Raw genomic sequence first — 14,063 nt, forward strand, 5'->3', positions numbered from 1 at the left:
AACGCTGTTGTGCAGCGGGGACCACGTACAGGAGATGATTGTGTGTGAAGTGCTTTCTAAAACAAATAAGAGAATGGACCTAGCAAGGGGTCACTATCCCGAATCAGTGACAGTTTCAAGTGGTTAGAGAGGATTTGGATAGCCAGACAGGGATTTACGTTGCCCGAGGTGGATTGGCCATGATAAGCGGCATCCCGTATGAGCTGACGATGGATCTGGTATGGATAACGTATGGGAAGGCAGGATCCACCAAGGAGAGACTCGGATCCACCCTCACCCGAGTTCACTTAGGGGGATATGGGATATACCATGTACAGGTGGATCGAGTGGGGATTCTATGAAGGAAGGATGGTAGGTTTTATCTGAAGGTGGATCTGACATCAACAACCAACGAGAAGGCAAGATCCACCACGATATGTCCCAGATCCCGTACTTCCGAGCCCAGATCCAAGGAGGTGAGGATCCCACACGGAGTGACCTGGATCCAGAATATGGGGATGGTTGATGCACTGGAACTCGAACTTTCGTGGAGTGATGAAGACCACAACCTGTCGTAAGACAATGTTGGGAGATTGGAGGGCTCGGATCCGTGACGGGTGTACACTTGCAGTGAGGTGGCCCGGATCCAGACAAGTGTACCCATAATGTGACGACCATAATGATTACGCCATGGATCCGGTGGGTCTGATGATAATACAGCTGGGATGATGGGTCGAGGAGAGAAAGGACATGCAGCCAAGTCAGGTAAGGGATTTAGCAGGTAAAAGACATAGAAGGTAGAAATCCAGACAGGTATAGGCTTAAGTATCAATACAGTCCTCAATTTGCACAGTATCCCGCAAGTGCCTTCCTGCCCTCAAGAATCGGAACTACATTGGCCGTACGAGCTCAGAGGAAGTTGGGAATTGCGAATCTAGTGCTGGTAGCGATAGCTGGATAATACATTGGCCAGATCCTACAGCCTAGTGAGCTTTCCTTTACACGTGCAGATCCGACAGGTTAACCGGATTTACTACTTGGCCGGCAACACCCTAGAGATTCTCAACTCTCAAGATCCCGTCACAGGAGACGGCAAGTACGACGAAAAAGCAACGCAAGGGCAAGGGAACACACCCGTAAGACAACCCTAAGACCAGATCCACGATCTAGGCCCTGGATCCAATATCCGCTTAGGATCCAGAACCAACCACGGACGCAGAGTGAAGATTTTACCACTGCTGTTCCTCCCCATCCTCACCTCTCGCCAAGACACTCAAGCTTCACCACTTGAACTCTACGGAAGTCACCGAGAGAGCAAGATCCCGCCCTACCGACGGGTACACAAGGTGAGGAAAGTTCAGCAGAACACGGATCATCGGGGGACACCCTCCGTTAGTCGGTGTCTGGGCGCTGTTGGTAAGTTGGATCCAGCAATATCGCGGATTTTGCTGATCCCGCTCCGCTACACATACCATACCTCCGACATCCAATCTTGCAGAACGCGTGTTCAGCGTGGCTCAGGCGACCTATGGTATTGACAGGCATTCCTTGCTACCCATTTCATTGGAAATGATATTGCTTCTTAGGGTCAACGAGAGCTACTTGGATGCTGAAACAGCTCACCAGTGCATCGATTAGAATGTGTTAATGCGCCCATTAATTGCATTAATGGCCATAATGTATGTATCCCTAATCTCTTGCATCATGCGAACGGCGTCCCGCTTTTCGCGGATAGTGTTGCTTCGCTGCTTCTTTTTCTTCTTTGGGGGAGTGTCGTCCATTTTGCAGAATGAAAAATGAGCAAGCCATACAAAAAATTAGGTAACGAGCTGATCTGTTTTACCGCAACCATTCATTTTTATCGATAAGATGATTAAATATTTTTTGTTGTTTTTTAATTTGATTAGATAATAATTGCCACTTTTTACTATGGGCGGCTATGAAATGCCGGCTTTGGCGCTGCTGTCGTTTTCTGTAAATACACGCTATGAATAGTTTGACTTTGGGGCATGGTACGTGTTGCTCGCCGGTATTCTCTCCGCGGACTACTCGTTTCACCGCGAGATCACCCCCCCCCCCTTCTCACGTACACAGAAAATACACTGTTTGCTATCCTATCAAGTGATAGCAGCCATTTCTTTCACTTCATTTGACTTCACGTACTTGAGAAATTTTGCTGCTGACAAATTGTATACAGTTTGTACTCACTATACATGGGCCGGTTACGCAAATCGGAAAATGTGTGCAGATGCTCTCTTTGTCAAAACCGAAAGCCTAGCCCTAAAAGAAGTTATCAAATAACTTACTGTACTTTTGTCAATTACTTAGTGAAGCTGACGTCCAGAAAACTAAATTCATTTTACACATGTAGCAAATTGTTGGGGTAAAAGATGCTCCTTTAATTCAACGATGTCAAACTTTATAAACGTTATCAATCCAGCTCATCAATACAGATCGCTCGTGGGTTGTCCTTGGTCCGAGAGGAGCCAAGCAACTCTGCCTCCGACTCGGTGGCGGGCACTCGAATCCGCACATACTCCTGTCGATCCTCGTCGAACACGACAGCCCAGTTACCAGAGCGCTCGGTCGGCAGACACTCCGTCCACGGTCCAGACTCTACCGACTCTTCTTCGAAGAATTTATCCTTCTCCCCGTAGTTCTCGGCCGTGGGGCTGTCAGAGTAATCGTAATGTTTATCGTGTATGGGCGACTCCTTCCGCCCAGCGGAAGTCGCCGAGCTGCTCGAGTTCTCGCCACTGTAATGTCGACGACGTGAGCTCTGACTCGAGTTAGTGTGCTGACCAGACCCTGATCTCCGACGTTCGCGACGACGTGACCGACTGCTCGAGCTCTCGAGATACTGCGAGATCTCCAGCAATTCCTCTTGGTTCCACGCGATCATATCTTCCTTCCTCGCGATGCTGTCGTGGCACTGACGCGTGAATTCCGCCAATTTGCCAAGGCGTATAGACGCGTCGATCCCTGAGCTGGATGCTGACCACTCCGTCTTAGACTGGTCACCTGAACGAGAAGAACCTAAACGCGACCCATTCAACACTTCATGCACCCCCTCGAGGCCTGCACTGCTCTTTGCTCCGCTCCTACATGTAAGAGTGACTTTGTCCACACACAATTTACAAAAATACTCTGTCGCAGGTTTTCCCGAACGCAACTGCAAGCGGAAAACATGGCGACGTTTACGACATTTCCGACAAACTTGTTGCCGGCAACCCATGCAAATTTTGTGCGAAAACCCCATCATCTTTGGCGGCGGAGACATACACACTGCACAGTGTGGAGCCCCCTTTTCTGGGCTCTTCTCCGTGCTATTGGCCATCAACGCCGAGAAGTGCTTGGCCCGTGCACTGCGCAGGAAGTTCCCAGCACTGAGCACCCTCTCTGCTGCAATAAAACTCGAGATACTGACTGGTATCACCGTGTCGAAGTTCAAGTCTCCCAGCATGAAAACACCAAGCCAATCCGGACTCAGCTGGCGATACAGATAGCACCACGATACATCCACACGTTGCAGGCCTCGTTCTCGGTTCGCCGGGCGTTCTGGCAGGTCAATTGACTGTAGAACGTGGTAGGCAAAGTACTGTCCGTTGCGGTCTCTAATGCGTCCCATACGCTCATATGTGAGCATATCCTTGTCACTCAGCAATCCACTGGTTCCAGCCAGGCCCCGCATAACAAACCACTTGATACCGGCAAACACAATGGACGCGCGGAGGTCGCGTGCCTCAAAGACTCGTAGTACGGCCCCGTCTACAAATTTGTCGCTCAGCAGACTCTTGCAGATGCGGAGACTCTCAGTCGAGTCGCAATACACGCCGTTTAGTGCGTCATCCAGTGTACCGGGCACAATCCCGCTACCCAGTAACACGCGTGGACCATCGGGACCATGTATGGAGCGCGGGCGATAGACATTCATGGCGTGGCGGCGACGAACGCGCTGCCAGTCCCCTAGACTCAGGGACGCGTGGAATTTGTCATGCGTGCTCAGCGCGCGGTCAATGAGGTCGTCGCATTGGTGATCGAGCTGCGCACGGCGCGAGGCGCTAAACTGGATTGGTGGCAAGCTCGTCGCCATGGGGCGTGGAATCGTCGAGAGCGAAAGTGTGAGTGTGCAACTGGCAACACTGACAGTTGACACGCTGTTTGGAGAGACCTCTGATCGAGTGGTGTTCGAGGGAGCAGCTCACTTGATTAAAGTAAGCAACAGCCACTGCGGGAGGCTCGGGACATCTGTTTCTCGGGTAATCCTTGGGTCATCATCGACGGCCAGAGCCTGATTTGATGTTCAAGGTGAAAGGTGTTGCTGTTGCCAACACCGTTGTGCCACTGGAAATTTGTCAACCAAGAAACTAAGCTTCGAAAGTTGCACTCGCAAGACCAAGGAGATCATCGTATTCGACGGCACCAAGAGAGCAGCAATCGTTTCGACTCGATACTATCGAGCACATGGCGTGGATAGTACGGAGGGCGCCATCAACGGAGAGTCCCAGGTCTCAGTGAGATTTTAACAAGGTCACTGATTGACCTCAGAGTCTGAGTCAGACTGGAAGTTGCAGTCCATTCCATTGTAGCCTTACATGTAGCGACACGAGCCGGACAAGCATATGCACTTATAATACCTTGAGGCTTCAAGTGACACATGTAGCAAGAACAAACAAATAACTTCGTAGTACATCGGTGATGGCAACATTGCGTGTGGAAGATTTGGTCATGGGCTTTCAGTTTACGCAAGAATTAGTTCCATTTAGGACCATGGTAAAATATTTACGTTCCTAAATTTAGAATGGGGAGGCGGCCCTAAAAAAGAGGAGTAAGCTGAAGTTGTCTTCAACTTCAAGATCATCCGTACATAACCGAATCGATCAAATACTGCAGTCAATAGATCATTCTTATTATATAGGTTGATTCGAGTATTCACTGGTATTTTCAGCAAGTAGCATAACCATTTGTAGCCAACGCCGTTGATGCATTGTCTTCGAGCTCCTGTCGAACTTAAAACTCGGACCACAAGAAAAAGGCTCTAGGATTGCGCAATCTGCGACTGGCGCATTGTAGGTAGACCTATGTTTTTATGTTTTAAAAAGACTGGCAGCTTACAAGCATAACTTTACGTATCACGGCACTACTTTGAGCCAAAACAAACGCAAAAGTACACCTGATGGATGAGCTTTGTGATTTTATTTTTCAACAACAATCATTCACGAGAAGCCAAATCCCAGATCTGATTCTAGAAAAATCTTTTTGTTTTATCCAATGATCGGTCGTCGCGTGTTAATTTTGGCGTTGACTTTTGTCCAATTGGGGCATGCTTTTCTCAGAACGCGAGGGCTAACTCGGATGTAGTAAGGCAAACTGAACCCTGTCCGATCTAGATGCGGCTAGGGCTGCCTTACAAACTCGAAGTAGTTAAGTTTTGGGCTGAACGTGGAAAGGTCGCTCGAGGGAGAGAGGGGGGCCGAGAAGGAAGAGAAACCGGAGGAGCATTCATCGTTTCTCTGGGTGGGCAACAAGTGAGCGAGGCGACAGCGGAGCAGGTCGAGCGCTTGCGTCAGAGCTAGCGATACACAGAAGGAGGCCAACCCCCCTCTTCCCTTGAATTTTCTTCTACAACTACAGATCGACATCATGCAGCAGGAGCGTGAGAGCGCGGAGTTGTGCCTGAACGGCTGTGGTTTCTTTGGCGCGCCAGGCAGTGGCGGCATGTGCAGCGTATGCTGGAAGAAGACCATGTCAGACCGCCAGGCTGCTTCTGTTGCGTCTCCTCGCGCGGCCGAGCAGAAAGTAATCGAGGCGGCACCGCTGGAAACGCTGACGGCTGCCATTGCCGAACCTGCGGACAACAATAGCGCGGTGCTTATCGAGGAGACGGCCGAGAAGCCGGCGGAGAAGCTAGAACAGAAGAACAAGAAGCGCTGCTGGGAGTGCAAGAAGAAGGTTGGACTCACGGCGATCGAGTGCCGCTGCGGCTATGTGTTCTGCACCAGCCACCGGTTCGAGGACCAGCACAGCTGCAGCTTTGATTTTAAGTCGGCAGACCGCGCTGAGCTGGCTCGCCGTAACCCTGGCGGTGGCGAGTTCAGCAAGCTGGAGAAGCTGTAAGCTGGGCCACCTGGAACAGCTATGAGACACCGCGCGGACGAGCAGCGGATCGGCGACGACGGCTCGCGATCAGTCAAGTGCTGACTTCGGGGGCAGGTACCAAACGCGGCTGAAGACGAAGGACGAAGGAGAACGCGCCGGGACGGCAGTGAGCGGCGGTAGCGCGTTGGTGGATGTAATATTAGGACGAAGGCTGAGAATCAGCCAGCGAGCAGAGCGCCGTGGCCACAGAGACTCCCAGAAAACCGCTTAGCTTTTCGCCATCCGTGCTTTCCAATTCCATGCTTGTTTTAGGAGAATATACTTGATTTTCTTATTCTAATTGACTTTTACAAAGAGTTTTCAAAAGCGAATTGGTTGTTAGGTCGCACAACAACTGGATTTTTTTTTGTCAAACGTCGCAGACAGGATGTTTTACAAGTTTTGCACAAATACTACATGTACATGTACATAGTAGTACTATTAGTACTGCACAGCTTTAGACATTTGCTACATGATGCAGGACTTCAAGGTGTCAGTAAAAGAAGTTTGGCTCAAACTTTGAAACAGTATTCCTCATCAAAATGGCATTTGAAGCCGCCATTATAGCCACAACTTGTCGTAAAGTGCATCACACATGTCATTTTTGCTTAATTAAGGCTCTACAAAGATTCAGCTGGGATGGCCTGGTAATTAGTGGGTGGCGCTTCCGGTCGGTGTCGCGCAGCTCACGGAGCTTACGCGAATAGCGTTCTAGTTCAAAGAAGCACCAGCGCTTGATCGCGTCTGAAAGTGATCGGTAGAACGCCGGCGGCAGCATGAGCAATGGGCTCGTCGCGCGCTTATACTCGATGTAGTCCGGATCTAGCCCGAAGCGCTCGTCGTAGCGATCCTCGGCAAGCGGCACCCCCGACAGGAACATGAGCACCAGGAATGTGAACACGGGGCTGATACAGCTGACGTAGTAGAACCACGTCTTGCCTCCATTGCTACCGAAGTTCGCGCTGGCAACAATGGTCACTCCCACCCAGCAGAGTATTTCGCCAAAGTAGTTAGGGTGGCGTGAGTACTTCCACACGCCCGACTGTAGCAGTTTGCCTTTGTTCTTGGGATCATCGTGGAAGGCTGACTTGGAGGCATCAGCGGCGACCTCTATCACAATTCCTATCGCCCAGAGAACACAGCCAACAATGTCCGGTGCCTTGCCGAAGCTGCCGTTGACCTGGTCACCGCACGAATTTGCCAGCACCACCGGAAGCGAGACCATAAAGACCCATAAGATCTGGAAGATCCAGAAGCCAAAGAACGCCATGCAGTTGGCACGCATCTCATCGAATCGCTCGTCCTTGCCGCGTTTAAGTACGCGGATCAGCAGGAAGGAGCCCAAACGTAGGGCCCACACCACTTGAAGGCATGTCACTACGATGGCGCGGGTGTCGTACGCGTCTTGTAGCGCGAGCGACAATACTGCTAGCACGATGAAATTGAGTGCGCCCGCCAGGTCCGTCACCTTGTCAAACTGACACGTGTAGGCGATAGCAAAGAAGCTGCACTGCATAATAACTGTCACGCCGAAGCAGATGAGCAGCATGATGCCGCCGGAGACCAAAGGTTCGTCCATTGATCGTTGTCGGGTAAGGAAAGTTGAATAATGGAATCCAACAATGGATGTTGCGAGTCGCAACATCCTTCGCAGGTCGTCCTTTCTTTTTGGAACACTATCGAAGCTGCAAGAAAAGGGTAATAAGGAATGTTGGTCGCGGACGAAAACTGTACAGTAATTAGATCTTGCTACGTGACATTTATTGTTCTCGAGTATGATACTATCATACCGGTACTTGAAGGAACGTGCCTTGCCAACGTTCTGCAATCGGCCATTATTTCCCCACGTGAAATCCAACGGACGACATCCGCAGTGATCATTGCTTCTCTCACTCTTTAACGAGAATATAGACGGCGTGGATGATACCGGGAATATATCTGCAGCAAGAAGAGCAAGCACACTTTTAGACTATGCACAGCATGATAAAAAAAAAGAAACAAATGACACACTACGACCTGGGCTACTTACCCCAGCAGCGTGAGCAGGCAGTTGATGGCAAAATCCTTGTTGCAGCCCACTTGGAAAAACACGCCGAGCGGCGGCAGCAGAATCGAGCAGAGCAAGCGCGGACAGTCTCCCCAGGTGATCGCCATGGCTTAGATAACTTATACACGTGGTTGGGTGGTGGAAAGCCAATTACACAGTGACAAACGATGTCCAACGACCGCATCGGACAGTTAGTGATGTAAAGTTCCATCCGGGACACGACGCAAGAAGATAAGGAGCCTTTCGTAGCAACATTTTAGCAAGTGCTAATCTGCTTCAACCTTGATCTAAATATTTTTTTAGGCCTTTTAAGTTCCGCTAAGAGAATTTCCAGAATCAGAGCGTGTTTCTAACCAATCAGACAGACCGAAAAGTGCGTCATGCCGACGGCGGCGGAGCTGGAGCTGGCCGCGACCCGCGTGAACCTTTGCCTCGGCGCGGAGCGACAACTGCTAGCTCGCAATGCGCAGAAGCGTCGTCTACCCGTGACCATTGTGACTGGTTTTTTGGGCGCGGGCAAGACGTCGCTGCTGCAGCACATTCTGCAGCACAAACTGAATCTCCGTGTGGCCTGCGCCGTGAGCGACCTGGCGGCTATTAACGTGGACGCGCTGCTGGTGGCCAATCAACTAGCCGATAATGGCAACAAACTGTTCCAACTCAAAGCAGACCCGAACAGTAGCTTGGATGCCTTTAAAGACGCTGTGTGGCAGGCTCTCAACGAGGATGACGACGCCGCGTCGCTGGGCCATGTCGACTACCTCGTGATGGAAACCAGCGGCACTACAGATCCGACACAGTTGGTCGCAGCTGTGCAAGAAAAGTTTGGCAAGATGACGCGCGCGCGACTGGACTCGGTAGTAGCAGTTGTGGACGGCGACGCTGTTGCGCAGGATGCTCTGAAAGGGGTGGAGCCCTGTGGCGTGGCTGTGCGGCAGCTACGATGTGCAGATGTCGTGCTACTTAACAAGGTGGACTTACTGAATGAAACCAAACTTAAGACTGCACGACAGGTTATCGAGAAGTATGCGCCCAGTGCTCGAGTGTTCGAGACGGATCACGGTCAAGTATACTTGCCGCATGTGCTAGATATCGCCCCGCCCGAAGATGTTTTTAACGATGGAGTGACCCATGAAAAGGTACAACCGCAATGGAATACGGGGCTGAGTGCGTTGAACGGTGCAGTGACGCCGGCGCCAAGTCGTCTAAGAGTGGAGAGAGGATCCGACAGGACGTTGGATGTTGATGCTCCACCTTCTCAAGCGTTCGCTTCAGTGGCATTCGAGCGAACGGAACCTACTCCTCTTGCTGCTGTGCACGACTGGATTGAACATCACTTGCCACAAGGAACGCTTCGTGCAAAAGGAGTCATGTACATTGCTGAGTTGCCAAAGCACCGCTTTGTGGTGCAACTGAGTGGCAAGCGGCGACTGGAAGTCGAAAACGCTGGCGTCTGGCAATCAACTCCAAAGACGCAATTCGTTTTGATCGGCTTCAGTAATCGCAGCAGCAATGCGGAACGTTTGAATGAAGTTCAAGCGCTCCAGAGCCTAGAGAAGTGTTTGTCAAGACCTTTGGACCAGTTGGAAGGACAGATCGTGGCCACTCGCGCTGCCTGCCTGGCTAAGCTCAAAGCTGACGAACGCTTTGACATGCTGGCTGTTTCTGATCAAGCCACGACGATCGCATTCCGCCTGACGTGCCCTGCGTCGACGCTGGACGAGACGATGCTTCGTCACCATCATCATGTGGACATGAACGAGTTGACAAAGAGATTGGTGCGCGAGGTGAATGCCTCTGGTGGTGGCTCCTTATTGCTCTATGCGTCTAGTTTGGACTTCGACGACAGAGAGGGAGACCAGGTGTACGCTGTGGCCTCCATTATTGGCCCTGCGTCGGTGGTAACTATGTGGAGTGAGCTAGACTCCCGCGCTGCGACCATTATCACTGAAGTCAAGAGGAAACTTGCCAACTGTCTGTGTGGCTTTTAGATTTCCAATCTCGAAGAGTTGCACAAATGAATGAGGCAACTTCAACATCACAGATAATTTCAATTTCCTGCTCTTGTTGCCTTTGGCCGTCGAGTTTGCAAGTCCTCTGTAAGCTTTGACGTTGGTACTAACTCACGCAGATGACATAGACGGCGTGGATGATTCCGGGCACGTAGCTGATCCAACACAGGTAAACAGTTAGCCTTTTTTACGCCATCACTTCTCGATTGCAATGGCATCACGCACCCGAACAACGTAAGAAGCCCGTTGATTGCCAAGTCCTTGCTGCAGCCAGTTTGCAAAAACACACCGAGCGGTGGCAGCAACACGGCGCAGATCATACGCGCAGTCTTGTCCCAGTCCAAGTCCGAAGCACTGGAAGATGAGCGGCGTTCATCACCTTCGAACCAAGTGTCGGCGTCGTCCACAGCGTGTCCCATCGTTACAGCAGCTTCTCGGCTCTCGGCAAAAAATTTCAACACTGGAAAAAATCTTTGCCTCTGCAATTTTGTTGAACAGTTGAAATCATTTAATGAGCGTATTTGGTAAGCAGCGAAACTGAAAAAAAAAAAACGATATCGATCTTTATATTAACTTTGGCCCACTGCAACTGTCAGACCTCTTCAAATAACAAAATGAAACACCGTGTCACCGTTGTCTAGCCCTCCTCTTCAATGTACGTGTGCGACCTGCATTTGCGACTCCACGATCAGCCACCACAGCTGAAGCACAATTTCCATTGTACGAGAGCATTTCACTCCTCTTCAATGTGCAAAAAGTGCCCCAGCCGTTGCAACAAAACGGTGAAAGAAGCCGTTGAGAATCACCACACGCCATTGTACAAGAGACTTAAAACGCGAGCTGTTCCACGATGAATCTATCTGCCATCCACGCCGACGATGTCGTATCTCGATATTTTAGCACCGACCGAAGAGGTTTCGCCACTTGCCCCAGACTCATAGAGAACACAGCGCCACATCTTTTACTTCGATGTGGCGCCGCTCTATTCCTTGATCAAAATGTATACAGCGTGAATGACTCCGGGGATGTAGCTGTTGACAACAAGAAATAATTAGTTTCCGTATTTTAAGTGACACAGGCAGCTAGGGACATACCCGAGAACCGTAAGCAGGCAGTTGATCGCGAGGTCCTTTGTGCATCCAACCTGGAAGAACACGCCGACGGGCGGGATGATGACTGAGCAGATCAGACGAGGGATATCTCCGCAGGTAATCGGCATCGTTAACTAGTTTGCTTGACTGGGACTTCTTCACAGGGAGCAAAATCGAAAGTGATCTGCGGGAAGTCGCCTCCGGCCCCCTGCAGTGCACATGTGGGTGTGGATCGGGCTATCTTTTCGCTCCAACTTGTTTTCAGTATGCCGCGACATCTTCAAGGGAGGGTGGGATGGGTGGCCAGCTGCAAATTTGATTCGCATTCTGATTGGCAAAAATCGGGTCAGAAATGGCTTCGAAATTAAACTGACCAATCGACAGGCGTATTGAAAGGCGCCAATTTTTGGATATCCTAGATTCTCGATCGGATGTCACATTCGTCTGTCACGTCACCCTCATGATATTGGAGTTTTGGATATGTTTAAAATCACATTATACGTGCACCGGGCACCACTTCCGCGCTGCATACGGTCAAACAGCCTCTATTACCAGCTCGAACATCCGATTTGGGTGCGAAGCGTATACACGAACGATTTGGTTTTTCTAAAAGGCGTGTTTTTAAGAAAACACGCTTTCACTATTTTTGTGTGGGTACATTTCCATACGCTGCGATTGGTTAGAAAAAATCATCCTTTACAGGTGTTTACTAGGTATACACGGTTTACTTAGTGAACACCGTGTGAGGATAGTACTTGTTGCACTGTAGGTACTAAATGTATACTTAAGAGGTGTACCAATAGTACGTAGAATTATACTGTAGTAATAATAGTACCATTTTACTACTTGTAGATCGCTTGAGATCAACAGTCCGCTACGGAGTCCAAATGCAGTCCGTAACGGACTGCATTTTGCCATGGTCAAGGCTGATTAGGTCATATTTGTAGGCAATTACCCTGCCTTTTCCTCACCTGCCCTCCAATGTTTTTAGAACATGCTTGTCACTTATCTACAGCCCCTCCATTCTCACACTCATCCACGCTTAGACCGTTCCGTAAACGCCAGTCTTTTTGCCGGACAAAAGAGCTTCGTCGTCCTCCTCGTCGACCCACTTGTCACCGCCTTCACGCTCCATCTTGATAGCTAACAGTGCAGCTCCGCATGTGTTGGAGAAGATGAAGAGAGGACCCACAAGCGGAATCATTTGCAGCAACAGCATCTGGAAACCGAAGCTCGTGTACTGGAACTTACGCTGACCGATCCAGCGTTGCTGTTGCTTGAAGCCCAGACCCTTGAGATCAAAGTAGTACAGGTGCGACTCCCAAGCCATGAACGTGCTGTGCAGCCACGCGTAGACAATGCTACCAATGACGGGGATCAGGTGTAGCGGTAGCGACACGATGAGCAGGATCACGTGAAAAATGGCATCCAGGCGGAAAAACGCCGAGCACACACGCACGACGGCCGACTCCTGGGACTCACGGTCCACCAGCGCAGCGTATCCCTTCTCGCGCAGCACAAAGGCAAATATCTTGTCCTTAAAGCACTCAAGTACAATGAACGCGTATAGCAACGTGACGAGGAAGATCTCCACGATCACAAAGATCACAGCGAAGAGCCACGAGAACACCGAGGGCAATCCCTTGTCGGACAGCCAGCTCTCCTGCGGGCGAAGCGTCCAGGCAAAGAGGAGGAAGACCGAGAAGATGCTGAAGGCCAGCGTGAGCAGCAGCGGGAACGCCGCCTGCTTCCACAGATGCGGGTGGCCGATGAAAAACTTGACACCCTTGAGTGCGTAGAACGGCATTGCTGCAAAATTTGGATCTGCAGTAGTGCACTGGAAGTATCCAATTGAGGAATGGCTGATGCTTCGCCCAAATGAGTGGAGACTGAAGAGAGGGGATCAAATTGATAAACCAGTGGAGCTGTATACCATGTACAAATACAAGCCTGCACATGTACAGTACTGGTACATACATGAATTCGACATGTGTTGTTGATGACGCGCCCAAATAAATATTGTACCCACGGAGAGCAATCCTGAAGCCGAAACGTGCGTCAGAATCAGATCTTTTACACACGTCACAGCTTTATGAACGTTCCGCCCCACTTCCTTCACTACGCCCTACATGTATTAAATGGACCGCGTTGTACACGTACTCGCTGCTGACCTGCTTCCGAGCAATGTTTCGTCTTCGTCGGCCCACTTATCGCTGTTGTCGTTGCGTTCAAGCTCATCGGCCAGCAACGCCGCCCCGCACGCGTTCGTGAATATGCCGTGCAGCCAAGCGTAGACGATGTTGCCGAGGATCGGAACCAGGTACAATGGCAGCTAGATGACCCCGAGCATGCTCCGAAAGAGGAAGTACGACGTGCACACTTTCACGGCCGTTGAACACTGTTGGTGGCCTTCCAGCAACGATTGCAAGCCGCAGTCTTTCAGGACGAAGGTGAAGATCTTGTCCTGGAAATAGTCGATGCACACCGCGCCGTAGACAGCAGTGGATACGAAGATTTCTGTCAGGACGGTGGACAGCGCCAGCATCTCAGCAAATTGTTTCGGCTACATCCTTGTCACCCAGCCAGTCTTTCTGACGAGACAGGGTGTGCGAGAACAAGAAGACCGCTGACACCACCCCGAACGCGATTATGAGGACGAGTGGCAATGCCACCTCCTTCCACAGAGCGAATTACATGCTGGAGGGACATCGAGTGGTGCTGTTCGACTTGGATGCAAGCATTGTGTTGATGATACTTCAGTTTATCTCAAGGTGATGCTGCTGCTACTGACGACGG

General features: G+C 50.6%; 7 protein-coding genes across 7 annotated transcripts; 2 read left to right on the forward strand and 5 right to left on the reverse strand.

The window, feature by feature from the left end:
* Positions 1 to 2,410: 2,410 nt before the first annotated feature.
* On the reverse strand, positions 2,411 to 4,072 carry PITG_16920 (uncharacterized protein; the record flags this gene model as incomplete). Its single annotated transcript, XM_002897295.1, has 2 exons — positions 2,411 to 2,449; positions 2,501 to 4,072. The coding sequence occupies 2 exons, from the start codon at positions 4,070 to 4,072 to the stop codon at positions 2,411 to 2,413; spliced, it is 1,611 nt and encodes a 536-aa protein (XP_002897341.1).
* A 1,410-nt stretch (positions 4,073 to 5,482) lies between these two features.
* On the forward strand, positions 5,483 to 6,349 carry PITG_16921 (uncharacterized protein; the record flags this gene model as incomplete). Its single annotated transcript, XM_002897296.1, has 2 exons — positions 5,483 to 6,092; positions 6,193 to 6,349. 2 exons carry the CDS (start codon positions 5,623 to 5,625, stop codon positions 6,347 to 6,349), a joined length of 627 nt encoding a protein of 208 aa, XP_002897342.1.
* Positions 6,350 to 6,747: 398 nt separating this feature from the next.
* PITG_16922 (uncharacterized protein) lies at positions 6,748 to 7,708 on the reverse strand (the record flags this gene model as incomplete). Its single annotated transcript, XM_002897297.1, has 2 exons — positions 6,748 to 6,761; positions 6,808 to 7,708. The coding sequence occupies 2 exons, from the start codon at positions 7,694 to 7,696 to the stop codon at positions 6,748 to 6,750; spliced, it is 903 nt and encodes a 300-aa protein (XP_002897343.1).
* A 148-nt stretch (positions 7,709 to 7,856) lies between these two features.
* PITG_16923 (uncharacterized protein) lies at positions 7,857 to 8,271 on the reverse strand (the record flags this gene model as incomplete). Its single annotated transcript, XM_002897298.1, has 2 exons — positions 7,857 to 8,055; positions 8,147 to 8,271. 2 exons carry the CDS (start codon positions 8,269 to 8,271, stop codon positions 8,007 to 8,009), a joined length of 174 nt encoding a protein of 57 aa, XP_002897344.1.
* Positions 8,272 to 8,510: 239 nt separating this feature from the next.
* On the forward strand, positions 8,511 to 10,155 carry PITG_16924 (uncharacterized protein; the record flags this gene model as incomplete). The annotated part of the gene is made up of 1 exon (XM_002897299.1): positions 8,511 to 10,155. The coding sequence occupies one exon, from the start codon at positions 8,545 to 8,547 to the stop codon at positions 10,153 to 10,155; it is 1,611 nt and encodes a 536-aa protein (XP_002897345.1).
* A 658-nt stretch (positions 10,156 to 10,813) lies between these two features.
* PITG_16925 (uncharacterized protein) lies at positions 10,814 to 11,395 on the reverse strand (the record flags this gene model as incomplete). Its single annotated transcript, XM_002897300.1, has 2 exons — positions 10,814 to 10,844; positions 11,271 to 11,395. 2 exons carry the CDS (start codon positions 11,393 to 11,395, stop codon positions 10,814 to 10,816), a joined length of 156 nt encoding a protein of 51 aa, XP_002897346.1.
* A 675-nt stretch (positions 11,396 to 12,070) lies between these two features.
* On the reverse strand, positions 12,071 to 13,112 carry PITG_16926 (uncharacterized protein; the record flags this gene model as incomplete). The annotated part of the gene is made up of 1 exon (XM_002897301.1): positions 12,071 to 13,112. One exon carries the CDS (start codon positions 13,072 to 13,074, stop codon positions 12,310 to 12,312), a length of 765 nt encoding a protein of 254 aa, XP_002897347.1.
* Positions 13,113 to 14,063: the final 951 nt, after the last annotated feature.

The sequence above is a fragment of the Phytophthora infestans genome, genomic scaffold (genome assembly GCF_000142945.1).
Source record: "Phytophthora infestans T30-4 supercont1.46 genomic scaffold, whole genome shotgun sequence".
NCBI classification, from domain to species: Eukaryota; Oomycota; class Peronosporomycetes; order Peronosporales; family Peronosporaceae; genus Phytophthora; species Phytophthora infestans.